General features: G+C 52.4%; 5 protein-coding genes across 9 annotated transcripts in view; 3 read left to right on the top strand and 2 right to left on the bottom strand.

Moving 5' to 3' along the window:
• The window catches only part of WDR33 (WD repeat domain 33), a 70,144-nt gene extending 63,901 nt beyond the window's left edge, over positions 1–6,243 (top strand). For 2 of the 3 annotated variants that reach the window (XR_013775477.1, XR_013775478.1), the window contains exons 19-22: positions 1,159–1,325; positions 1,460–1,552; positions 2,296–2,481; positions 4,942–6,243. Coding sequence is in view for 1 of the 3 variants with exons in the window: in XM_079315263.1 (XP_079171389.1) it covers positions 1,159–1,325; positions 1,460–1,552; positions 2,296–2,481; positions 4,942–5,171 (676 nt within the window). In the remaining 2 variants the exon portion in view is untranslated. The remainder of the gene's footprint in view (positions 1–1,158; positions 1,326–1,459; positions 1,553–2,295; positions 2,482–4,941) is intronic. The other variant, XM_079315263.1, reaches the window with a different exon arrangement.
• Positions 5,721–9,555, bottom strand: SFT2D3 (SFT2 domain containing 3). Its single transcript, XM_079315268.1, has 2 exons — positions 8,099–9,555; positions 5,721–5,829 (listed from the first exon to the last, which is right to left on the bottom strand). The coding sequence occupies exon 1, from the start codon at positions 9,434–9,436 to the stop codon at positions 8,783–8,785; it is 654 nt and encodes a 217-aa protein (XP_079171394.1). The 5' UTR covers positions 9,437–9,555; the 3' UTR covers positions 5,721–5,829; positions 8,099–8,782.
• A 2,772-nt stretch (positions 9,556–12,327) lies between these two features.
• Positions 12,328–14,494, bottom strand: LOC306806704 (F-box/LRR-repeat protein 12-like; the record flags this gene model as incomplete). Its single annotated transcript, XM_079315686.1, has 4 exons — positions 12,328–13,691; positions 13,761–14,054; positions 14,262–14,334; positions 14,409–14,494. The coding sequence occupies 4 exons, from the start codon at positions 14,492–14,494 to the stop codon at positions 13,281–13,283; spliced, it is 864 nt and encodes a 287-aa protein (XP_079171812.1). The 3' UTR covers positions 12,328–13,280.
• Positions 14,495–18,105: 3,611 nt separating this feature from the next.
• Positions 18,106–20,880, top strand: ESPNL (espin like; the record flags this gene model as incomplete). The annotated part of the gene is made up of 4 exons (XM_079314825.1): positions 18,106–18,919; positions 19,220–19,310; positions 19,396–19,569; positions 19,636–20,880. Exons 1-4 carry the CDS (start codon positions 18,699–18,701, stop codon positions 20,878–20,880), a joined length of 1,731 nt encoding a protein of 576 aa, XP_079170951.1. The 5' UTR covers positions 18,106–18,698.
• A 467-nt stretch (positions 20,881–21,347) lies between these two features.
• Positions 21,348–25,050, top strand: KLHL30 (kelch like family member 30; the record flags this gene model as incomplete). 3 transcript variants are annotated; one of them, XM_079314824.1, is made up of 9 exons in its annotated part: positions 21,348–21,497; positions 21,635–22,045; positions 22,163–22,459; positions 22,539–22,704; positions 22,895–22,981; positions 23,198–23,353; positions 23,448–23,636; positions 24,166–24,311; positions 24,625–25,050. In XM_079314824.1, 9 exons carry the CDS (start codon positions 21,348–21,350, stop codon positions 24,874–24,876), a joined length of 1,854 nt encoding a protein of 617 aa, XP_079170950.1. In that variant the 3' UTR covers positions 24,877–25,050. The 3 variants fall into 3 exon arrangements, with proteins under 3 accessions (XP_079170950.1, XP_079170949.1, XP_079170948.1); XM_079314823.1 differs by having other exon boundaries at positions 21,638–22,459; XM_079314822.1 differs by having other exon boundaries at positions 21,635–22,459.
• Between the last annotated feature and the right edge of the window lie 130 nt (positions 25,051–25,180).

Genomic DNA, 25,180 nt, shown 5'->3' with positions numbered 1-25,180 from the left:
ACTGTGTCGTTAATGAGCCGGGGAAGGGGATGCTGCACACAGCCAACACCATGGGAACACTGCGGTGCTTCCAGTTCAGCCAGTGTGGAACTGGGAACAGTGGGGAGGGGGGAGGCACCTGTGACTGGGCAAGGAGTGTGCTGCCACTGAGGGTGGGCAGAGCAGCGTGGGGTGGCACACCTGAACACCTGAGCCAGGCTGTGACAGCCAGGCAGCCTTTGCAGCGCAGCCCTCACACAGCAGGGCTGTGCTTTGCAAACACTCCAGGTGTTTGAACTGCTCATGCCAGGAACAGAACTGTAGTTACTCACACAGCCAGCTGCAGGCTTACCTGACATGGCACTGACAGCTCAGCAAGAGCCATTCTCCTCTCTGAAGAGCTGTCCATGCCCCCAGTGCGGCGCTGGACGAGTTGTACTCAGCTTAGATGCAGTGCAGAACCCAGTTGTAGCAAATTCCTGAAGATGCCATTGGTACTTACTAGACAGTATTTATCAGCTTCAGGTCATAATTACACAAAATTCTGCAGTTGGATACTGCTTCAGGTTGCAGAATGCCACTGTGCTCTGTTCAGCCATCACTGTGCCTACAGATCCAAGGGCAGTCTAGATGCATTTGCTAAAATTGTAAACTTTGAAGAATGGAATGAAAAAGAAAATTGTCTGGCAAAAGAATAATAGAATTAATAGGAATGAGATCCTGTAATGTTTTGTTATAGCCACGACTCTCATTGTTTCTATGTTTTCATTTTGTTTTATCATGGAAATGGAAAGAAAGAAATGGAATGGGAATGTAAGACCATCAGAGTTAGGGGGAATTCACTTATACTTTTCCTTGCCTCACCTCACCTTGTATCTATCATCACTCATCAGTTGTTTTTCCCACCTTTTCATTAAATGAATGCAGTATGTTTAATAATATTTTTCTTGTATGAAAAGCCAACATAATCAGTGGAAGGAACTATGAGAAGAAAATTACAAAGCTTACTATCAAAGTGCTCAAAGGCAGTAACAAGCACTTTCCCACCTACAAATCCTGTCCTAGTAACTGTATGTGCTGTAGCATTGAGTGAAACAGTTTAGAAATGAGTAGATAATTAAACTGAAGCTGACTCAGTGATGCCTAAAAACCACATTTGTATCATGTTCTTTCTTGTAGCTTCCGAAGAGGAGGACCCTCGAGACACGAGGGCCGGGGACCCAGGGGCAGAGATGGCTTTCCTGGCCCTGAAGATTTTGGGCCAGATGATGCTTTTGACTCTCCTGATGAAAACTCCAGAGGAAGGGACCATGGTGCTCGGGGGCGAGGTCGAGGTGCTCCAAGAGGTAAGGAGAAGGAATGTTGTTCCACACAGAAATACAAGGATAAGGAAGGAAAGGCATTTCTTGAGCAGATGACATTATTTCCATGAATACAATGTCTTTTCTCACTCCTGTCCCCTGCTTCTCTTACTGCTCAGGAGCTCGGAAGGGTTTGCTTCCTACTCCAGATGAATTCCCACGCTTTGAAGGAGGGAGGAAACCAGAATCCTGGGATGGAAACAGAGAACCAGGTAAAAAAAATTGGGGAGGTTTGTAAACTTCCACAATATAATAACTTTAAAAAATATTTTGAAATAGTGTCTTTTTCCTCTACCCCATTTGTGTTACCAGTATGTTTCCATGAGAAAAGCCAAATGCAGTTCTTTGGTCTTTTAAATTTAGGAAAAAATAACTATACAGAATTTAAGTGGCTCTAAATACAGCTGTCTTACTGAACAAAAGTAATTGTGGCCTCAAAGCCTTGATTTTCAGTTGTGTTATTGTACAGTCCAGAACTGCCCAGGCAATTGTCACCTCTGGATGACTGAATCATATGTTATGGATTTTTTTTTAATATGTATATTAATTCCAAAAGTCATCTTTCTCTATGTTGGTATCTTTTCAGCTGCAATGTCTGACAGCTTATATTTACAGTTATGTTACTAAAGGCAACCCCCATATGGGGTAAGACAGACCTGTAGAATGTCATGGGAAACAAAGCACAAATGACAAATACATGAAGATGTGATTGTTTCTAAAATATATAAAAGTATTTCATACTGGAAAGAAGACTTTGCATCTGCCTGTTTTCTTTCCCATCCTCTTTAAAATCTGTTTTACCTTTAGCTTTTTTACTAAAAAATGGGGCAGAGGAGAAGTTTTACATAATTCTAACTTCAAGCAGTGTGGGTACTTTGTGAATTTATGTGGCTGTCTTCAAAAATGAGGAATAATGATCCATTGAACATTACTTATCCTGTGTTTTCATGCACAGGTCCTCGTCCAGACCACCCTCCTCACGATGGGCACTCTCCAGCCAACAGAGAACGTTCCTCTTCACTCCAGGGCATGGACATGGCCTCTCTGCCACCACGGAAACGTCCCTGGCACGACGGGCCGGGAACCTCTGACCACAGAGACATGGATGCTCCAGGGGGCCCTCCAGAGGACAGGGGCAAAGGTAAAAAGCCCCTTTGACTGGAACCCTTCATAACAATGGCATGTGTTTTCAGCATTAACTTTATCCAGAACTTCTCGTTCAGAGGGGATAAAGCTGAGCTGGTGAATATTTGAATTTACCAGCTGGGAAGTTAAAGACCAGTGTCATAGGAACAGAGGGATTTTCAAACATCAAATCCAAATCTTGACTCTAGCACTGAAGAATCCACTTCTTTATTGCCCTGTTCAAAAGTAGTTGGTTTTTGATTCCTTGTTACTCCAGCTGGAAAACTCATTGAGAGCATTTTTCGCCCTCATTTTCAGAATAATTGTTTACTAATATTAATGCTTGTGATGTTATTCTTTAACTCAAGTACAAGAACATAGAGCCTGGAGTGATATGTCCCTGAAGTGCTCTCTAAACCTCTGAAAATCTGACTTGCTAAAATACTATTTTCATATTTAATGGCTTTCTAGTTACCTTTTGTGTACTTATCTAATTGCTTTAAGAATCATATAAACTTTTGATATACACAACATCCATGGACACACCTCCAAAACTTAATTACAGTAGAACATGATTTTTTAAAAAAAGAGGAGGGAAAATGTTTTTTCCCTTAATCTGTGCTTATCATTCACTAATTTAATTTGATGTCTTGTATTGCAACTGAGTTGAATGCTGGTTCCTGTTATTACTGAATGCCAACCTCTGATTACACTGAACTCCACCACTTGCAGCATGAGCCAGCTCTTCTCCAAGTCAGAGCTCTGGTCTATTTATTCTTTTTAGAAATTGTTCTGTATCTTTTACTATCCTTGTTACTCTGTATGTACTATTGAGTTGAGTTTTAAATGATCCTTTTCTAAATTAACTGAGGTAACTAGGAATTGCACACACTATTTAAGATGTGGTGTAACCATGGATTTCTACAGTTCTCATGGATTTGTTCCACTTTCTCCATTCTTTCCTAATAGTTCCTGGTGCTGTAGTTCTCTCTAAGTGGCCACATGCTATTGTAACCCACAAAACATTCTTTTGGAGTCAGTCCTGTTAGCATCACACCAGTTCTTGATCCTGTGTCTTACAGATCTCAGGACTTCTGTTCTCTTGTGTAGTGTCCTCACATTAACTACCCACTGTCAGGTAGTGATCAGTGACAAACATCCTCATTTGTTTCCAGATGCTGAGCTGGCAGCCTGCAGCTGAATTTGTTGTTAGACTGCACAGCTTTGTCTCTGATGCTACTGAACACTGAATCCCATCCCATTTTTCTCACCATTGTCCCAAAACTCATTCAGTTTGAACTGCATATCACTCCTCCTCTGCCTGGACTCTATTTCCAGAGTAGCATTAACAGCTTTTATCATTCCTTCACAGATCTTTTGACTAAAACTCTGCTGATAAACTTCTTTACCAGTATTTTTCTTTCCATATCCACATGTTGTAGTTCTCAATTTAGCCAGCATCTATCAAACCTTTCCCAGCTTCAGTAATGATTTTGGTAACTCTACCAGATTCTTTATTAAAGTCAAAACAATTGGCCAGGCACAAGTATGGTAATTAACTCATAATATGCTAAAGAAAGTTTAGAATGATAGCAGAAAACTGATAAACAAACCATAAACAATACTTTTTCATATGTGGGCTATGTCACCTTCAGTTGTATTGGTAAAGTCATTTGAAGACTTAAACTTGATTAATATTTCTGTGAAACAATTTCATGATTGTTTTACATGGAACCAATCACAGTCAACAAAAATCACTCTTGCTAAAGTGCAGCAAAAAATATCTGCTTTTAGCTGTAGCATGTGTCCTTAAGGTTACCACTGGTTTTGTTTTTTTCAAAATACTGCTGCTTATTTTAGGTTAATGAATTGGGTTGGGTTTTTTAATGTTCATATCAAACATATGAAAACCAAAAAGGTATGTAAGAATTAGAAAATTCTATTCCTAGCAGTAAGAGCTTGAGTAGTTTATGTTCCTCATTAGTAGTATAATAAAGCATTTTTCCATTATTTTTAGCAAAAAATTGAGCAAAACAGTAATGTTACTGATGATCTTCACCATCAGCCTCAACTTTCTCAGTTTGTCAGTGCAATGTCTTTGTTTAGGATTTTTAAAAAGTATTTTGCAATAAAAACATAGAGAGAACCACAGATAGTGTTGAAGCACAAGAACTGGCAGTTTGGAGGCAAAGCTATGACTATCCTAACTTCATTTCAGTGACTGCTGACAGTATCAAAAATAAGTTCCTTTAATTCCCAAGGAATTGCTTGATTGATGTCTGTTTTCTGAACTGTAATGAAGAGACTAAATCTGTTTAAGAAAATTGTACTGAGGGAGGAGGCATAAAATTGCAGGTGTCAGCTACAGCTGTTTCAGGAATGATGTCACCACAGCAGAACCAGCTCAATGTATGGCACATCTGAGAAGGGCCCCGGCTCAGACTTACACCAGTAACTGGTTGTGCTTCCTTTGCAGGACGAGGAAACTCAGGACCTTCACAGAGAGCACCAAAATCTGGCAGGTCCAGTTCTCTAGATGGAGACCACCATGATGGATTCCACAGGGATGAAGGCTTTGGTGGAGGCCCTGGGGGAGTCAACAACCCTTCTCGAGGAGGAAGGAGCGGCAGCAATTGGGGAAGAGGAAATAACATGAACTCTGGCCAGTCCCGGAGAGGAGGATCTCGGGGTGGACGAGGCCGATAGAAGAGGCTTTGACTGGGTCATGCCCAGTCCTTGTGGGACAATATTTAAATAGACTGCTACTCTGGACTCACTCACCTGCAATGCCACGAACCTGGATTCTTAACTGGGATAACTGAATGTGCATTAGTTCCTAACAAGGGTCTTTCTTTTCCTAAATCAGTCATTTGCCTCTAGCTGCAATATTGTGGCTAGCTTTGTTTTGTTCTTTCCATTCCCATTCCCCTCACTTCCTTGTTTTGTCAAGAGCTGGAATTTCTTTTAAGTGTTGTGGAACATGGAATATCTCCACAGATTTCAGTTCACCTCCAGACAGAAACTTGTTTCTATATGTACAGTTTGTCAAAGAGTTACGTTGGTTTTGTATGAATACAGAATGTAATTTGCGCAAAAATTAACAAAAAAAAAAAAATCAACAGTGTGTGATTCTTTACTCACCTATTCCTAGAGAGGGTTGTATTTAGGCCAACTTGTGTTTCAGATGGAGCAACAGTACTACCTCCTGAAATCTCAGCCATTTGCAATTTGGAGAGCCAATTCCTAGTTTTTTGGTTATCATGTACAGAGAAGTTTCACTTCCACAGATGTCTACAGATTACAATGGTGCTGATGTTAAAATTCCAGAATGCAGGCCATCACCACTGCTTGCTAGCCTGCCTTCCTGAAACAGAAAAGAGTGGAATAGTATTTAGAACAAGTTGTCAAAGACATAGTGTGAGTTACATAAAACTTGGATTGCAAGACAGACATCACAGCAAAGACTGGTATTCTACACTTCACCTGGCCAGCCACGGATTTTTGTTCAAAACAGCATCTGTTTATAGAAACTGAGGAAGAAAGTTTAGCAGCGTGATTGGTATGTTTTACAGCAGCTGTGTGACAGATTGTTTAAAGCTATGGGTGTTCAGCAGAGTCTGGTGCATTAATTGCTGAAGTGCAATTCATCACTTCCATACAAAGTTTTTAAAGTGTCTCTTTAGAATATTGTTACCTGGTTTTACTAAAGGAGGGAAATGAGGAGGAGGGGTTATTCCCATTTCCCACATTTCATAATAAAGCTCCTTACCAACCATGAGTTTGTTTTCCCCATAAATCATTCGAATTAATCATCTCCAGCCACATTATCAAGAGGCTCCTTTAGTATCTAAAGCCTCAGTGAAAATGTTACCATGTAAGTACGTGCTCTACAGCTACCCCTCAGCAAGGCCCTACATTAAAACTAGAGCATATAATAAAAAATAACTACTAGGCTTCCATCTCTCCTGCCTTGAATTTCAGGTTATAATCAGGATGAGACTTAGTTCTAGAGGCTTCTGCAGCTGTTGCATCTTCTCATAGGCAGGTCTACTACCAAAGACTGGCTCAAGTGCAATGTCCCATCTTAAGGACATCAAAGCACAGAAGCTTAACTGTTGTTCTCTTAGTACAGTCAGTCACAAGGACCTTTTTTTACTTGGTTTTTAATTTGTGGTGTATAAAAAGGCATTTGAAAATTGTAACTCATCATTAGCCTGTAAAATCCTTGTAATGGGGCTCAGGAGAGATAGAACACTCCTAAAGGAATTAACTGGAAATAATTGAGATGCCTATGATATGACAGATTGTCCCTTGAGAAAAAAATGCTTTTTAGCTCCGTCTGAAGGACTTTGGGCATATATGTCTGAGAGTTAGGATTTGTCCTAAAGTTTTAATGATAAATACAAATTATTTAATCATTGGCAAAGAGGAAAGGGGCTAAAGGAGATCTAATGCTCAGAATATGAGTTACAGGATAAGCTTTAGTCTTTAATTAAACCACAGTTCCCTAGCAAAACAAGTTAAAGTGTCCCTAACAAGAGAAAACCCACCTGTTTCTAGACAACTTGTATTTCCTCTGATGATTGGTTAATTCCTTGAACTATTATGGTAGTGTTAAGTAATATTCTTCAAGGGGCAGCATTTCAAATGGTATTTTGAAGTATTTCACAATCATATGCCCAAAAAGTTCTAAGAAAATTTGATAATTAAGATATATTTTCTACAAAGTCTTACAAGGTAACAGCACAGTAGAAGAGACAGAAGCAGCTTCCCAGTCTGGGATACCATGACCCACTATTGCTGGGTAATGTTCACAGTTATTTAATGGGAATATACTTCTGTATTCCTCAGGTCATGTTCTTTTATCAGTGCTGTACACAGACTCTTATGCTCTACCTGTTAGTTCAGAAGTTGTCCCAGATTTAATTTTACACTGCTGTTAGGAATGAAAAAAATTTATGTACTGTAACTTAGAGATTGTTAAAATAAGAGAGCTAATTTAATGCTATTCTGACAGCTCTGATGGAAATCCTTAATGGAAAAAAAAGTGACCATTAGTGAAATGTCTATACTGACAACTGGACACAAATAGTTTTATTAAAGCAATCTGTGTACACTTAATAACCCCTTTAACAATTTCAGTTTAATTCAGAAAAGTATTTGGTGGATATATTAAAACTAAATAGCGATAGCAGGTAAGTATTGCAATGGCTTTATTTTCTCCACGAGGCACAAATGCTCAGTGTGATACTCACGGGGGGCTCTGTGCAGATGAGGCTCCATTGTCCCATCTCCTTGCACGGCCCAAACCGGAGCACCCAGCTCTGCCAGCCTGAATTCTGCACCCTCCTAAGGCAGCTCCAGTTACTGGCAAATCTATTTTTGAAGGTCAGGTTGTGACAAGTAAGCAACTCCTGCCCAAGTTCAGAGAGCAATGTATCTACACAAAAATAAAGTTCTAAAAGGTGAAGCTACCCTTTTAAAGCCCACAGCAGCTGTAGGGAACCTGCAAACGCCAATGCTCTTAACTAATATCGGCACTTTGCACCCTCTCCTCATCATGCAGGAACGCCCCCTCCCATTACACTTATGGGCTTGTGACCCACAGCCCCAGGAAAGTTTATTTCACTTACTGGCTGGTTATTTTAAAGCTGTTTTTTAGAGAGAAATGAAGTTCAATGGCCACAGTCTTCATATTCACCAGTGGTCTGAGGTGACAGCAAAAACTGTACGTCCATAGTGTAGGGGTCAGCACAAAAGGAGGTAATACCAGTTAAATTTTCAGTGTTCTCCCCCAGACTCGATGGCATTTTGCTAAATCATCCTCGGGTTTCAGCATCCTCAGCTGCTCCTCAAGTCCGTAATGGCACCGCATCGGCTCCGATCTCGGGCTGCAGCAGCCGCTGCAGCAGCCGCATGGTCCCACGCTGGAGGTAGAAGCGATGCTGCCAGCTCCCCCGAGAGGTGCAGCGGTGCCAAGCCATGGCCACCGAGCTGACAGCGCGGTAAGGCAAACAACGAGCTCGGGGAGGCTCGGCAGGCTGACAGCACACACAGCACCTACAGCCCCGAGCCACCGGGGCCGCTCCGGGCGCCAGCCCTGCTGCTGCTCCTCGAGCGACGGCGGGGAAAACCTGACAGGACGCGGAGGAGGCCAAGAGAAGCGGCGTCCCCGTGTGGAGTCGGCTGGCTTTGGGTCCGTGTGCGAGGAAATCCCGCTCCTCCCTCGGTGCGGCCGCAGAGCCGGGCTCACACCAAGCCGGGCTCACAGCGGCAGAGCCGGGCTCACAGCAAGCCGGGCTCACAGCAAGCCGGGCTCACAGCGGCAGAGTCTTGCCCCGGCCGCACACGGCGGCGCGGAGCAGCCCGGCGAGGCGGCGCAGGCCGGCGGCACCGCCGGGCAGCGCGGCCAGGAGCGCGGCCGCGGCCGTGCCGAGCTGCGCGGCGGCGCCCAGCACCGTGAGCGCGGTACTGTGCAGCGCCAGCGCGGCGTACAGCGTCCCGAAGAGCGCCCCGAGGTAGAGCAGCGCCCCGCGGCCGGGCTCCCGCAGCAGCCGGGCGGGCCCGCGCAGCAGCGCGGCGGCGCCCAGCGCGCACAGCGAGCCCAGCGACCAGAGCAGCGCGAACTTGCGGGCGCGCAGCAGCAGCAGCGGCACGCACAGCCCGGCCAGCCCGAAGCACAGCGCGGCCAGAAGCACGCACAGCCCGCTGCCCGCCAGCCGCTGCCAGCGCGACAGCCCCAGCAGCCACGGGTCCTCCTCTCCCGTCCAAGGCCACACCGTGGCGCCCGGGGGAGAGCCCGCCGGCAACGGGTTCAGCGCCCCCAGCCAGGCCCGCAGCCCGCCGCCGTCCCCCGCCTCCTCCTGCGAGCCGCCGGCGGCCGGCGGTGCGGGGACCGCGCTGGGGCCGGTGGCAGCAGCCGCCTTGGACTGCGCGAGGTACTCGTGCAGCTGCCGGCCCAGGTCCGCCATGGCGGGGAGGCCACCGGGCGCTACACCGCTCCCTCCGCCCGCCCCGGCGCCGCCATTTTCCCGGGCAGGGGCCACATCCGGGGCACGGCAGAACGGGCGGCCACGGGCCGGGGAGCGGGGCGCGCATGCGCCGGGGGGCGTGAGGCGCTGGGCGCGTGCGCGGGGGCCGTGAGGGCCGGGGTAGCTGAGGGGGGATGAGACAGGCGGTGTGCAGTTCTGCGGGATTCTGAGACCTGTGGGGGCTCTGAGGGGGGCTGTGAGGGCAAGGAGGTCTGTGGGGGCTGAGGGGGGATGAGACAGGAGGTGTGGGGGTTCTGCGGAGCTTCTGGGGGCTGGAAGAACTGAGGGTTCTATAGGGGCAAGGAAATCTGTGAGGGCTGGGAAGGCTGTGGAGGCTGCGAGGGCTCTGTGCTGTAGGGCTATAAGCCCTGTGAGGACTGTGTTGACTGTGCAGGGCTATAAACCTGGGATAAGCCCTTCAGTGATTGGCAGGTGGTACTAAGAGTAATTGAGATGTGGAGCCATCCACTCAAAGTGATTCATAGGCAGGGTCAGGAGTGATGGGGAGTGGGGTCAATCTCCCAGAGTGGTTACAGCCAGGGCCATGGGAATGCCTCTCAGCTGCCCTGAGGCACTGGGGCTCCAGGTTTTCCTTCCTGTGGAAAAGAGTAATTCTTTGTGGCCAGGCCTCCATGGCTGAAATTGGGATTCCTGCCCCCAAAACTGAGGATCACTCCCAGAGGCCACTACTCAGCTGCCCCCAAGACACTGGTGCTCTGAGCTTTCCTTCTTGTGGAAAAGAGCTGTCCATTGCCAGGCACCTGTGGTTGAAAATAGGATTCTGCCTCCTAAAACTGTGAACATCCAAGGATTGCTCCCAGACAAAAACTGCCAGGACAGACAGCTCTGGGCGGCCTTGGCCTCTCATCTGCCCCAGGACACTGGAGTGCCAGGCTTTCCTTCCTGTGGAAAAGGGTCACCCTTCACAAACAGGCACCCTGTGAAAAGCAGCCACACCCTGCAGTCCTAAAACAAAAACTAAGCACTGGCCTTCCCCTTCTCCTTGCAGTCTCACAGAGCCCACTTACAAAACTGAGAACATTCAGCAGTTGGTTCCCTGGAAAACATTCTAGAGAAGAAAGAAGCCGTGCTGGAATTCACTTTTATTTTGCAGCCTATAAGTTGCCCCGCCAAAAGTGAGACAATTCATCTTCCTTCCCAGCTATTTGCAGGATCACATTCTTCCAGCCTCGGAGATTCAGGATCCACACCAGCTGCTCCCACACTAATAGCGCCAGGACAGAAAGGACTTTTACCGGGGCGCTGCCAGCGCTCACAGAACGCACCACGCGATGGCAGTGTGTACTTGCAAAAGAAGGAAACGCATCTTGTCTAGCTCTAAACCACCCAAAATGCAGATCCAAGTTCAAAACGCCACTGCTCTCAAATAAACTGTCAGGACAGAAAGATTTCACTGACCTTCCCCATCCAAGAACAAGCTGCTATTTGCACCACACACAATGCTAATATTTTTTTTCTCTCTCGTGGAGTCCAGCTACAAACTTGAAAACCACGGGCAGAAGCGTAGCCCACAAAAGTGCAGCTGAGGAAGCTGTTGCTGGCCAGAGCTGCAGCCACACGCCCTGCTTACTGTCAGCACTTTCCTTCTCAGCTCTGTCTTCCACGGAATCCTTTATCCTCTCAGAGTCAGCAGGCAAAGCTGAATGGCACTGCTGATTGCTCACAGACTAAAGGTACCAAGCTCCTAAAGGAAAATAGGAAATACTTTGGAAATTACCACTGAAGGCACGAGCAGATGCACTCAACCAAGAAAATAAAATGGATTTGGGTTTGATAGAACACCTGGGTATGAATATTAAGTACATACATGTATGTAAGCTGGTGTGTGAAGAGGCAAAGCAGTAGCTTGGTCACTCCCTGCAATGATTGATAACCCCAAATTTTGTGGTTTCTCTGAGTTTTCTGTTCACTTTGAGGGCTGTGGACTGCTGCTCCTCTCAGGATGCTAACACCAGTTTCACGTCCTGGCTTTGCTGAAGGTTTAACTTTTCTCTGTTGGACATTAAAATTATGTATTTTTAAAAACATTTGGGCTTTGATGTGTATATAGACACTGCGAAAGTGGGGTTGGGGGAAGAAACAAGTCAGCAAAAGATGAAATGGAGATGAACTGAGTAGAAACCCCTTGAACTTGGAAATCAGAAGAAATAAAGGTCAAGAACAGCTCTCCAAAGAACTTCAAGCAGGTATGTGGGGAGGGTGAGCAGAACCAGAACTGCTGATTAAAGACCTTTCTGTTGCTTATTCCCCTAATTTGCCCATAGTCATCCAATATTTACAGCTCCCCTCCTGCTTCCAAACCTAAAACACTCCACTTTGCACCATATCAATTTGTAATTGCTGTTCCCTGTTTAGCAGTTAGTTAATGGAAAAGTGGCATGTTGTGACTGTGTGGATATTAAATTCTCTTGTGCCATCAGGATTGCAAAGATCAGAACATAGAGGTTCTTGCTGCATCCCACTGTGCCTTGACTGACTGATGGATTTTTACTGTTTTTGATTTTCCCTTTTCCTGTTGTCGTGTCCCTCCCATCCCAGAGAGTGCTGGAACATGGAATGCTGGAGATTTTAATAAGGGTGATTCCTCCAGTGTCAATCTCCTTGTCTGGGATAAACATAGAGTACCAGTTACTAAGTCAGCAGCCTTGGGATGCTTTCCAAAGTAGAGCTGCAACGTTTTATCTTTGGATATTTGCCCTGAAGCTACCCTGAGACTGGGTTTAGGAACAAAAGAGAGGCAAGGGCACAAAGGCCACCCAGCAGCAGTGAGAATTTCACCACAGAGAGGGTCACTGCCATCCAGGACCATCTGAAACTCAAAGGTTTATTGTATGTGCTGCAGTTGAATGGAGGGCAGGGGTGTTTGGGATGAAAACAGAGCAGAAAAGGTTCATCTGAGGCATTAGTTGACCTGCTGTTTCCTGTGGGATATTCTTGTCACAAGGAATGCTGTCCAAAGGGGCAGGAGAGATTCTGAAGCAGGATAAAATAAAATAAAAAAAAAAACCAAGTCCAAAAAAACAAAGGTTCAAATAAAAGTTAAAAGCATGCAAGATTTTAAAAATAAATACAATATTTGCTTTAAAATATAGACTAAAAATTAATAACATTAAGGTGGTCTTCTGCTGTTAGGATATTGGGGGATGGGGAAGGAAGAGGATGTGAATGCAGACAATAAAAGATGATGAGAAAATGTGGAGGTTGCCAACAAAACCCAGAGGTAACAGCAGCCTCAGCAATGCCTGGAGGCAAAAGGGATGTCTGGCTCTTGGGACCAGGTGTTCAGAAATCCTCATGACCAGCCTGACCTGAAGATCTGAATTTGAAGAAAAGGAGAAGGAATTGGTAATTGTGAGGTTTTGGCTGCTTGGTTTTTCTGTGACAGAAGGGTGCCTCACTTTACTCCTTGAATTCTGCACTCCTTAAGCTGCTGCCTAATCCTTGTCAGTGCAGAAAGAGGAGAAAACAGCTTAAATTTGTCATCACCCCAGCCACATTTTGGTCAGTGGGATTCCTAAAGTCTGGGTGTGCTTCCAGCTTCCCTATTCCTCTGATCTATGGAAAACAAGGAGGAGGGAATCCCACAAAAAGCTTGTTAACAAGCTTGTCATGTAAATTACAAGCTCTTTACTATATTTATATGATAAAAAGTAATATTTTAAGGCCAATGGGAATTCTGTCCCAAAGCTATGTACAGAAAAATAGGCTTAAAAAAAAATTGGAGCACTTCAGGTGTACTAAGGAGGAATAGCACTTCAGGCAGTCATGGAGTGTGAGATATGGTACAATGTGGAAAATTCTCCTGAATTTTATCGAGCAGTTCATCTTCAAAGCAAGTTCCACCTAATTTGAGGTGGTTCAGGCGAGGCAGCACTTGCAACAGAGCGATAACAGTACCAAGGGAGACCAAATCATAGAGGTCAAGGCACAGGGTCTCCAGGTGCTCCAGGGTCACGATAGCGACCAGCCCCCTGTTTGTGAGGAAGTAGGCATTGCTGATCTCCAGGTAGCGGAGCTGCTTCATGTGGCGCCCGATGAACACCATGGCGGCATCGCCAATGATGCAGTGCCGCAGAGTCAGGCGTTCGAGCTCTTGCAGGTGTGGAGCTGCTGCCTGGATCCCCCTATCAGTGATGCGGTAGGTGCCGCAAAGGCTCAGTGTCTTCAAGCGGTTCTGTGAGGAAATGTCAAGAAGATGATGGTCAGAAAAGGTGGGAACGCTGTGGATAGCGAGGTGTTGTACCTGCGGTGGCGGCACCGAAGGGGAGACGCAGAACCAAGCGTCGGGGATGTCGCAGAGGCTCAGCTCCAGTGTGGTGACAGAGGCGGGCATGCTCTCGTACGGGACACGGCGGAGGTCGGTCTCGGTCAGGCTCAGCCGGTGGAGCTGCGGGCAGCGCTTCCGAAGGGCAGCCAGCAGCGCCGGCGACAGGAGCCGCTGCTTGCCGCCGGAGCGAGGCGCGCCCCGCATCCGCAGCGTGCACAGGCTGTCGGGGAGGCGGTGCCGCACCAGGTGCCACAGCGTGCGGCGGCTGATCTGGGGGAAAGAGCCTGGTTCCAGGGCATGGCGTGGGGAAGGGCACCCTGTCCCAGGGCGGCGGTTCCCCCCGTTCCCCTGCTTCTGCCACCGACCCCCAGCCTCAGTGTCTGTCCACAGTGGGGTGACCCCGCCTCCCCCCATCCCTCCTGCCCACAGCGGAGCTCTCTCCGCGCCCGCCCCGCAGTGCAGACGGGCGGCCCGTACCCGGTGGGGGCTCAGGTCCACATGAGTCCAGACCGCTCGGTCCTGCGCCAGCTGCTGCCACCGCCGGCACACCCTGCGGGGAGGCGATGGGAGTCAGCGCCGGGCGTGGGGAGCGGCGGGGGCCGGTCCCGCCCGGGGAGACCCTACCTGGCCGCTCGCAGCCGGTCCCGCAGCGGCAGCAGCGCCAGCACCTGCACCAGCACCGAGTCGGGCAGGGCCGGCCGCGCCGCCATCGCGGCCGTTGCTACAACAAACGCGGGGCGCGGCCCTGGCGACGGCTCGGGGCCCCTCGGTGCCGCTGCCAGAGCGGCCGCGGCCTCGGGAGGCACCGGCAGGCCCCGCTGGGCTCGGGACCGCCCTGCTCAGCCCCCTTCCTTACCCATGGCAGGAAAATGAATCCACAAACACCAGAGGTTTATGTCCGAAACGGAGACAGAGGAGTCCTTTTTGCTTTATTCAAATAAAGGGAGAGGCCATAGGCCATTCCCCTGGGATCTCTCAAATTTTTGGAGGATGCAGCATCCTTTTTATCTTATGTTTCCGGCCACATTTCCTTCTCTTTCCTCTTGGGCTGAGGTACTTGAGAGGCACAGACTCCCCAGCATGCCTGATATCTGAGATTCCCCTCTAATGTACAGCCCCTCTTTTAATTTTTAATTCTTATAGAATTCGTGGTTTTCCGCATTGCTTCTTTAATCTTTCAATATCCAATTTAATTTATCAGCAAACCTACAGTTTGTTTGTAAAAGGCAAATATCTTTTTTCTATTCATCAATCAGTAGAATGTTTCCCATAGTTTCTTTTATCTCTCAGTGCTAGTTTTACCTACCAGCAGACCCATATCTTGTTTGTAAAGACAAATCTGTCATTCCTCTCACTAACAATGCCCCGCTAGTGTCTTATCCAGCCTCGCCCACCCCACAGTGCCTCTTGTTCCAGTGTCCCCTGCTCGGTGCCTCTTGTCCCATCACCCCCCACCACCCACCCTCAGTGCCTCATCTTTCCTGCTACTGTCCCCCTTGGTGTCTCTTGGAGAAGAAGTGGCTTAGCACTGATCATTCCTGGTCCAGTCACTCTCCCTGGCTTGTTGTTTCTAACACGCTTCTAATATTCACATGGCACCAGCTCACATAATTTCCTTTCTGAATACCCATCAGGCCATTGCAGGATGGGAGCAGCTGTCATGATTCTCAGAGAAGAGCCTGGAATATCTGCAGTGCATAGTTGCAACCCTGTAAGAAGAGAATATAAAGTAAAAAATTCAACCTTGACCTCAGGAGGATGCTTGAGTGGGTAAAATATGCTGCCCCTACCTCTGCAAAGCTTCGCCATCCTCTGGAACACGAGACCTTTCACCAGTTTGGAGTTGTCTGCTTGTTATCTTTCCTCTCCCTCTCACCCCTGTGGATGCACACTGTTGTTTCTCTTTATCCTGACACCCCATGGCCTTCACAAGTGCACCTTCACACTGATCCCAACCTCCTTGCCCCAGTGTCTCCAGACACACACTTGTCTCTCTGTTGCAGCCCACATCAAGTGCTTTTTGCCCATAGCTTATGGTCTCTGAGCAGAGATCTCCAGAAATAATTTTGCTCCATTTGTCAGCAGCTTTCTGTGATCTTTTTTCACATCCATTGCATGGGTGAAACAGGAAGGGAGATGCCTGAAGAGACTTCCCTAAAAGTCTGACCAGTGAATGACCTGCTTTTCTCCAGGTGTGAAGAGAATCTTCCCTGGTGGGAGGAGGCTCTGGCCATGCAGTTGTAGTGGCAGTAGCAGCAATTGCCGGACTTGTCCCTTTCATGGCTTTGGTAACACCCTGGCCTCCCTGAGGAGGTGAACCTTCACAGGCATCAGGGCAGAATACATGTAACGTTTATGTCAGTAAAGTGCAGGATGCTGAGCTCTGGCAAGTGAGCCAAGGCTGCTGCTGAAGCCACCACGATACAGCTGAAGGCTGTTTTCACCAGAAAGCTTCAGACTCTGAAGTTCAGTTGTGACAGAAGCAAACTGAACTCCTTCCCCTTGGGACTTGTGTCTGCCTGTGCTGTGGTCCTACTTCTGCAGTTCAGCAGCATGTTGGTTTTGTATGGCCTGCTTTTTGGTAGCCAGGGGGTCATGGAGATGACTGCTGTGAGAAGCTGAAGAAGGAAGAAGATGGAGATGTGTGGAGTGATACTATTTGTCTTCCCAAGTCATCATTCCACATAGTCTTGGTTCAAAAGACAGGTTTCTGCCAAGGAAGGTGGGAACCCTCCAAATTATTATAACTTTGAAATTACAGGGCTTTTGGGCAAAGATATAGGAAAAGAAATAGCACTTAGTTTGAGCTCCTGCTTCACTTACAGCCTTTGGCAAAGAATAGGGCCTGCCCAGCATGGCTGGGTCTGCAGCCAATGCAGATATGGGGTTTGTGGGCTGATTCCTTCTCTTCCTGTGGTGTTCACTGACTGATTCCTCTTGGCCTCCTTCTCTGTGAGCTCTCCAGCTGTGAGGAGAAATCTGCTCCCTGAGCACCCTTTGGAACAGAAATAGAAAGTCCCTCTTACTGTATTTTCTCAACTAAGTGTGGCTCTGTGATTTCAGCAGCAGTGTTTCTGCAAGTATACAGCCCATGGGGAGGATCCCAGATTTCATCAGTCTCCCACAGGATCAGTTAGATATGAAACACTAAGTTTTGCAAGGTATAGAAATAGGAGCTCCTCAACCCCTCCTTCCCTGGATTTCCACTGCTTTTGAGATATCAAGGATATGAAATATAAAAATAAATATGAAGTTTAGAAGCCAAAACAAGAAAATTAGTTACAGTTCTCTACAGAATGGCTGAGACACCAGAAGATGGTGCTACAGCCTCGGGGACCTTGATAAGCTGGAGAAAAAGGCCGTCAGAACCTCCTGAAGTTAAACTAAGGTCCTGGGGAGGAGCAGCCCCAGGCACAGGACACACCATGGAAAGCAGCTCAGCAGAGCAGGTCCTGTGACTGGCACAGTCCCTCCCCAGCAGGGACAGCCTGGAAGGGAGCTGGGCAAGCACTGAGGTGTGCAGCCCACTGCCAGGTGGGCTTTGGGCCACAGGATCTGCCTCTGTGCATGGGGGAGCTCCAGCTGTGCCCTGTGGTGCCACCAAAGTCACCATGATCACTCACTTGCAGTGGGTGACTATGAACAGCAGTGTTGGGCAGTGCTGGCACTCAGACACAGCCAAGGAACCTCTGAGTGCCCTGGACACTCTCCAATGGGGAGGGGCACCGAGCCCCTGCTCCAGCAGCGTGTGCAGGGAGTGCTGGAGGAGCTGCACAGAAATGGGCCAGGGCAGGAAGGACCATTGTGGCCACCGGGGCAGAAAAGCTGGCTCAGGAGACCACGTGCACCTCCTCCCCTTGATCCCATTGGATGTGGAGCCTCCACGGCCCCTCTGAAATGAAAACCAGGATGCTGAGAAGGGCCTCTGCCTGTTTGCTCATTACTGCAGGACTGGGGGAGTGGGAGCTGTGGGAGAGGGAGGATGTGCCTGCAGGAACTTAGGGAGAGGGTGGGGTAAGGCTTAAGAACTGGTGGAGAGGGAATAATGTGCTCGTTGGAACTGGAGGAGGGCCATCCTTGGCTGTTTCTGTGCTGCTTTGCTCATCCTTGTGGGTATGCAACTGGGAAATGAAAAGGGAGAAGAGGAAAAGGAAAAGGGAAAGTCCCCTGAGACTCTCTGAGCAGTGCCTGCTTTCCTGAAGAACAGGGTGAGAAAAGAGGCAGAGATGCAGGTTTGGGACAGAACTTCCTCTCCTCTCATTCTCCTGCACACCTTTGCACTGTGGAGAGCTGTGGAGAAATTCTCCAGGCTGGGGGTACAGGGCTCTGCCAAAGGGCTTCCAGCAAATTCCCCCTTCCAACAGGAAAGCATAACCTGTGCTCACGCTGTGGCTCTATTGCTGGGCAGCATAAACTCATTCTCCCCATGACAGCTGGGTGGCAGCCAGCACTGGAGGCAGCGAGGTCTGAGAGGCCCACTCTGTAATGGATCCTCACCAGCTAATCGGTGTTTATAGGCTTAGATCTGCTGCTTCTTAATTTTATTCCAGCCCCTCGATTGAATTTCTCACATGTAAGTGAGCCCCACGAGTCCATGCTGGCCATATATAATGGATGGTGGTGGAGGGAAGGAACAGGAATGTGGCTGAATGCCAGTAACCGATGCCCAGACAGAGGTGCAGCAGAACCCTCTGCTGAACATCCCCCACTGCCAGAACCTGCCCTCAGTGCCCCGTGCAAGATGTCCCCAGCACCTGGCCTCAGGCCATGACCAGCCTCAGCCATTCTCCATTGTCCCCAAGAGCAGGACAAGGCTTGGAGCCAAGTCACCAAGCCACTATCTCCAGGAACGGCGCCAGTTCCACCCACTGAGCCCAGGTGCTGCCACTCGATGCCCCATCAAATATTAATACAATGCTGGACGCCTCTGTGCCCTGCCCCAGAGCTGCAGCCTTGGCCCCTGTGCTCTCCAGGGCTGCCGACCACGCCAGCCTCCCCTCCTGCCCCGTACTGCTCCTTGCTTCCAACAGAGGGACTTTGGGTGTGCAGCCGCACCACCTTTGGATGTTCCCTGAGCAGGGCACGACAGCACCCGACCGGCTCACTTCAGCAGCCAGCTCAGCCCCCTGCAGCAGGTAAAACCCCACTGGGGCTGGGGCACTGGGCACCCCCATCCCCGAGGAATGCCAGCCGGTCGCTCCAGGGAGTGGGAGGACGGGCTGGGGACATGGGAAGCCCGGAGAAGTGCTGGTAGCCATGGGGCGGCCCCAGGCTCGGGGGGATTCCTCAGCTTCATCCCGTTCTCCGAAGGAATCCGATCCATCCGTGGCTGTCCCCCGAGGAGGGTTCTCCTCCCCGAGGAGGTCCGGGTCACGTCTTAGCTGGGGGGGCCCTGGAGGTGTTGGGGCCCACCACCCCTTGCTGCCCTTCCCCAGGATGGAGCCCGGCAGGTCGGTGCCAGCGGAGCTGAAGCTCCGCAAGCCCTCGCAGCGGGCCAGGATCCCGGCGCCCTTCCTCGCCCACGCGGTAGGTCGCTGGCTCGGCCCGCGGCCCCCGGCTCTCCCCTCGGCGGCCGCACCCCTTCGAGCCCCCCACGACTCTATCCGCACAGGACGGGGCGCCTGGGCCGGCGCGGCCCCCCGGGCCGGACCCCGCGGAGGTAGACGCGGAATCGCTGGTGCCCACGCACGATGAGCGGGGCCGGCTCATCCCCGAGTGGAAGCGGCAGGTGATGGTGCGGCGGCTGCGGGCCCGGCTGGCGAGCGAGGACCCGGCGGGAGGGCAGGTACGAGCGGCACGGGGAGTACAGAGGGCGCGGGCTGTCGGAAGTCGCTGAGTGCTTCTCCCACAGGATGCAGCCTCCTGGAGCTTCTCGGCCTCCCACCAAGCCGTGCTGGGCCCGTTCGGGGAGCTGCTGACCGAGGCGGACCTGCATCAGTTGGAGAAGGCGGTGGAGAGCCTGCGGCTGCGGCGGCGTGGCGAAGTGTACCAGAGCGAGCTGCGGCGCCTGGTGCGAGAGCTACGCGCCCTCTTGCCCGCCCCGCTGCTCAGCATCTCCGTCCGCAGCCCCCCGCCTGCCCCGGGGCAGCCCCTGCCGCTCTGGTTCAGCCGCCTGGCCGGCGCCGTCAACAGCCTGGCCGCGCTGCTGGGCAGCGCCGAGGGGCTGCGGGACCCCTGCGCTGCCGCCGCCGCGCCCGCCGCTCCCTGCGCTCTCCCCGCGGCCGGCGGGCATCCCCGGGAGCCCGGGGGCAGCCTGGCTCAGCGGGAGATCCGCCAGTGCGGGGTCTGCGTCCGCAGCCTGCGCGGCGCCTTCGAGCCCGCCTGGGGCGCCGCGGGGAGCGCGGCCGCGGGCCGCGAGGCGGAGGCGGCCAGCGACTCGGGCATCAGCTGCGAGGAGGCGTTTTCCGACGGCGGCGGCTCCCCGAGGCACGGGAAGGGGCCGGGGCCGGAGTGGGGCAGCTTGAGGAAGGAACGGATCGTGATGCTGTTCCTGAGCCATTGGAGACGCTCCGCGTACGCGCCGCTACGGCCCGGCGCCGGGGAGCCGCGGGAGGCGGCGGGGAGCGGGGCCCGGGCTGCGGCGCGCCTGGCGCGGCAGAGAGCGGCCATCCAGAGGCTGCTGAGCGGCTGGAGGGACGCTGCCGCCCGCCGGCCCCCGCCGCCGCCCCCCGCCCGCACCCTGCTCTCCCCGGAGCAGTTCGTGCCGGCGGCGGGGGGCGGCCCGGCAGAGTACGACAGCCTGTCGCTGGAGATGTTCATGCTGGGCTATTTCCGCATCTTGGAGCAGGACCTGCCCCCCGAGGAGCGCCGAGGCCGCCACCTGCTCTGTTTCGAGGTGTTCGAGCAGCTGGGCCGGCACGGCTGGCGGGCGGTGCGCGCCTTCCACCGCGCCGTCATCGACGAGATCGCGGCCGGGAGGCGCGGCTGGCGCGACGGCTTCGACGACATCAAGGCGCGGTACTTCGGGACTCCGCACAGCCCGGCCCAGCGCCCGGGACAGCCCGCCGAGGAGGGGGACGAGATTTGTCGCTACATCGATCGCAGCTTCGCCTTTTGGAAGGAGAAGGAGGCCGAGATCTTCAGCCTGGAGGAGTGATGCCGAGGGGCTTCGGAGGCCGCGGGCTGCAATAAAAACCTTCTCGGTTCTGTCCCAGCTGAGCGAGGCTTTCCGGGACGGTGAAGAAAGCTGCTAAGCTGGGCGGGCCGCCTCAGCAGCCCAAATCCCCCTGTCCCATGGCGGGTGTTGCAGGCCCCGACTGCCGCCGAGTGAGATAACCAGCTATATTTATAGCCGCAGCGGCAGGACTAGCCGGGGCAGCGAGGAGGGGCGAGCGGGGACCCTCTGCTGCCCACGGTATAAAGGGAGGGTGCTGTGGGAGCCTGTCCCCCCAGCCTCAGTGCCCAGCCGACCCCTTCGCGAGGGGCAGGCTTTCCTAAAGCGATGGGGCAACGACAAGGATGGGCGGCGAGAGCTCTGCCCGTACGGTGCCTTTAAGAGCGGGGAGCAGCGTCCAGGTGCCGCCTAAAAATAGCGGATGCCCCTGGTCCGGCTGATCCCGTGTCATGCGGCGTGTCCCTGCCCAGCGCCGGCACCGCGCCCCCTTCGCTCCCGCGGGCTGGGCTGGGGAGCGCTGTGAGAGCGGGAGAGACCGCGCCGAGAGAGCTCAAATCACCCCGAAAATCATCCCCGAAAGGCAGGGCAGCTGCGGCGCGGTGAGGAGAAAACACGGCTGCCGGGGGCGGGGGGCTGTGGGGAGCGCTGGTGCAGCCGCTGCTGTCCGTGACTCGGCGCTGGGAAGGCGGGAGGGGTCGCGGCAGGGGGAGAGGGACACACCGTGGCCTTTTCCTAGCAGGGACACCCTCGCCTCCCGCTGCTCGGCCCCACGGCCGCCCCCGGCACCATGGTGAGGAACATGGACGACTTTGATTTCTGCCTGCCTTCGCACGCCCAGGGCGTGCTGGAGGGGCTGCAGCAGTTCCGCAGCAACCCCAAACTGGCCGACGTGACGCTGGTGGCGGGCGGGCGGGAGTTTCCCTGCCACCGAGGCATCCTGGCCCTCTGCAGCCACTACTTCTATGCCATGTTCTCCGGTGACTTTGCTGAGAGCATCGCAGCTCGGGTGGAGCTGAAGGAAGTAGACCCCGGTGCGCTGGAGATGCTGCTTGATTTTGCCTACACGGGAAAGGTGACCATCAACCAAAGCAACGTGGAGGGGCTGATGAGGACCTCCAGCCAGCTCCACTTCCCTGCTATCCAGAAGGTCTGCAGCCGCTACCTCCGGCAGCAGATGGATGCCACCAACTGCCTAGGTATCTGTGAGTTTGGTGAGAGCCACGGCTGCCCCGAGGTCTCCTCCAAGGCCTGGTCTTTCTTGCAGGAGAACTTTGAAGCCGTCTCTCTTCAGGAGGAGTTCCTCCAGCTCTCCAAGGAGAGGCTGGCTGTCTACCTCTCCAATGACCAGCTGCAGGTGCAGGAGGAGCGCAGCCTGGTTGAGGCTGTACTGCGCTGGGTACGCCACGAGCCGGGATCCCGAGCCCAGTTCCTGCCGGAGCTGCTGGAGCTGACCCACCTGGTCTCGCTGCCTGACCAGTACCTGCAGAACCTCCTTGCCACTGAGCCTCTTGTTCGTGACTCAGATGCCAGCAAGGCCCTCGTCACCCGATCCCGCACCATGGTGGGTACCCCCTTCCCCTAAATGCCACTCTGAGCCAGGAAGGAGGAGCCTGATGGCCCCACCCTGGCCTCTTCATCAGGGGCAGAGTGGCACCAGTGCCCTGAAGAACCCCCCAGCCCCACCACAGAAGCTAGAGGAGGTGCTGGTGGTGGTTGGTGGCCGTGTGCTGGAGGATGAAGATGAGGAGAGGGGGCTGGAAATGCCGGCTGCCACCAGGAACTTTGCCTTCTACAACCCCAAAAGCAGTAAGTGCTCTCCACTTCCTCCCCCTCCCTTCATGTTAATTAACCATCTGTCTGACCTGAAGCCACCTCTTGTCAATCTAGTGTCAGTTTAGAGAGCTACTAGATGGGTTGGGATGGGCTTGAAACAGGGGTGGCTTAAAGAGTGCCATTGCTGGCTGTGGGGTCATTGCTTGGCTCTGCTGGGTTCCAGGGCGATGGATGGCTCTGCCTGACTTCCCTGATTACAACAAATGGGGCTTTTCCCTGGTGGCTCTGAACAACGATGTGTACGTCACAGGTCAGTGCCAGGGCTGCTGGTGCAGGGTGGGGGCTGCAAGGAGCAGGAGTGGAGGACAGGGGACAGTGATATGAGCATGAGGCACTGGTGTGAGGTTCCTCTCTGAGCAAAATCCTTTCTGTACTCCCTGCCTGGGCAAATCTGGCTGCTGGCATGGGATACCCAGGGACAGCTGCACTTGGAGAGGGTGGCCCACCTTGCCCTGTCTCTCTCCAGGTGGCTCCCGGGGGTCCCAGAATGACACGTGGTCAACGACACAGGCCTGGTGCTTCTGCCCCAGGGATGGGCTGTGGCAGCCCATCGCTTCCATGCTGAGAGCCCGGACAAACCACACCAGCGCTGTGCTCAACGGGGAGATCTACGCCATCGGGGGTGAGGCTGCACACACCCTGTGGCTGCTGCTGGCCCGGGGGTCCCTGCATGCCCCAGAGCAGCAGGGTGGCTGCAGTGTCCTGTCACCCTGCAGGGACAACAGTGGATGTGGTGGAGGTGGAGCGCTACGACCCGTACAACAAGAGCTGGTGTGCCATCAGCCCAGCCCCCAAGTACGTGAGCAATTTTGCAGCTGCCAGCTGCTCGGGCAAACTCTACCTGGTGGGCTCCTGTGCTGTCAAGTACAACGCACTCACTCTGCAGTGCTACAACCCTGTTCAAGGTGAGAGCTCACCCTGCTGCCACACCCCACCTGTGCTGTCCCTGGGAGAGGGACTGAGGGGGCAGGTGACCCCTGGACTGCCAGGCACGGTCCTGTGGGATGTGAGCGGGTGATGGCAGGGTGTGATGATGGCTGACACAGGGCCCAGGAGCCCCAGGAGTGTGGCTGTTAGCTCTGAGTCACAGATTTCTGACACAGCCCAGACCTGAACCTCGGTGGAGTGGAATCTCTGGGGAACTGGGGTGGGAGAGGCTGCCTACCTTAGGAAGAAACCAACACCCTGTGACAATGCCACCTCCCCAAGGAGACTTTTTCCCATCCCACAGCATCCCTACAAACCATGTCCCCACCCCCCACTATTTTTTATGCAAGACCTTGCACTGGGATGGGGACTGTGGGTGCCAGACTGCCTGGCTGGTCTGCCTCCTCCCTTTCAAATTCCCCCTGAAATAGCAATGCTTTTCTCAGCAACTGGCAGCTGCAGTGAGAGCCAAGGGTGGGATGCACTGCTAATGCCTGCTCCTTGCAGATCTGTGGGGTGTGATCACATCTCCCTTCATCCCCAAGTACCTGTCAGCCCCACGCTGTGCCACTCTGCGCGGGCTCATCTACCTCATCGGGGATAACACCAAGAAGGTCCACGTGTACAACCCAGAGGCCAACATCTGGCAGAAGGTGGGATGTGGGACCAGGCATGATCAGCCTCCCAGGGATATGGGAATGGTGTCCCCAGCTGCTTCCCCTCAGTGCCAGCACCCCCTGCCCCTTCTACCCATTTGTCCCTTGGTTCTGTTAACACCTGCAGAGCTGAGGCTGCCCCATTCTTTCCTCCCCTGCTCCCCATCACACACACGAGGCCAGAGACCCCCAAACCCCACAGAAAGAAAAGATGGGGTAGGGAAAGACATCTGGTGGATCACTGTCTTCTGTGATGGGAGTAGGAGGTCACCAAGGAGTCCCTGCACATGTCCCCCTGTCCCTCACACAGGTGCAGCTCCTGCACACACTTCATGAGAACGGTGGGATGGTGGCCCTGGGTGACCGGCTCTTTGTCACCGGTGGCCACTGGAAGGGTATGGACGGGGACTACCGGGTAGAAATGGAGGTGTATGACTGCACCAAGGATCTCTGGACGTGTGAGGGCTCCCTGCCCTGCCTCTGGCTCTTCCACAGCTCCTCCTCCATCTTCATGGACACCTCCAAGTGGACAGAACCTTTCCAGGGTGACCATGGGTGGTAGGAGAGCCCCAGTGCTGCCTGCCACCCTATGCATCCATGCTCCCCTTTTCTGGCAGATTGGCGAGTGGGAGGTGGAAAGCCCTGTGCCAGCCTGGCTGGGGCACCAGGAGCATGTTCTTCCCAAGCACTGCAGGGAAAAGGCTTTTCCTTATAAACACGCTTTGGTTAAATACTCTCTTTTCGTTTGTGGGTTTGTGGTTTATTAAGAACCCTTTTGCCCCTCCAAAAACCACCTAAAGACTTTCGAAGCGTTGGAACCACGCGGGGCAGGGCGGGCATCTCCCGAGGGCAGAGCCAGCAGCGAG

This window comes from Erithacus rubecula, assembly GCF_903797595.1.
Source record: "Erithacus rubecula genome assembly, chromosome: 11".
NCBI lineage: Eukaryota > Metazoa > Chordata > Aves > Passeriformes > Muscicapidae > Erithacus > Erithacus rubecula.
Note: the sequence above shows the minus strand (reverse complement) of the source record. Positions and strands in the feature narration are given on the sequence as shown.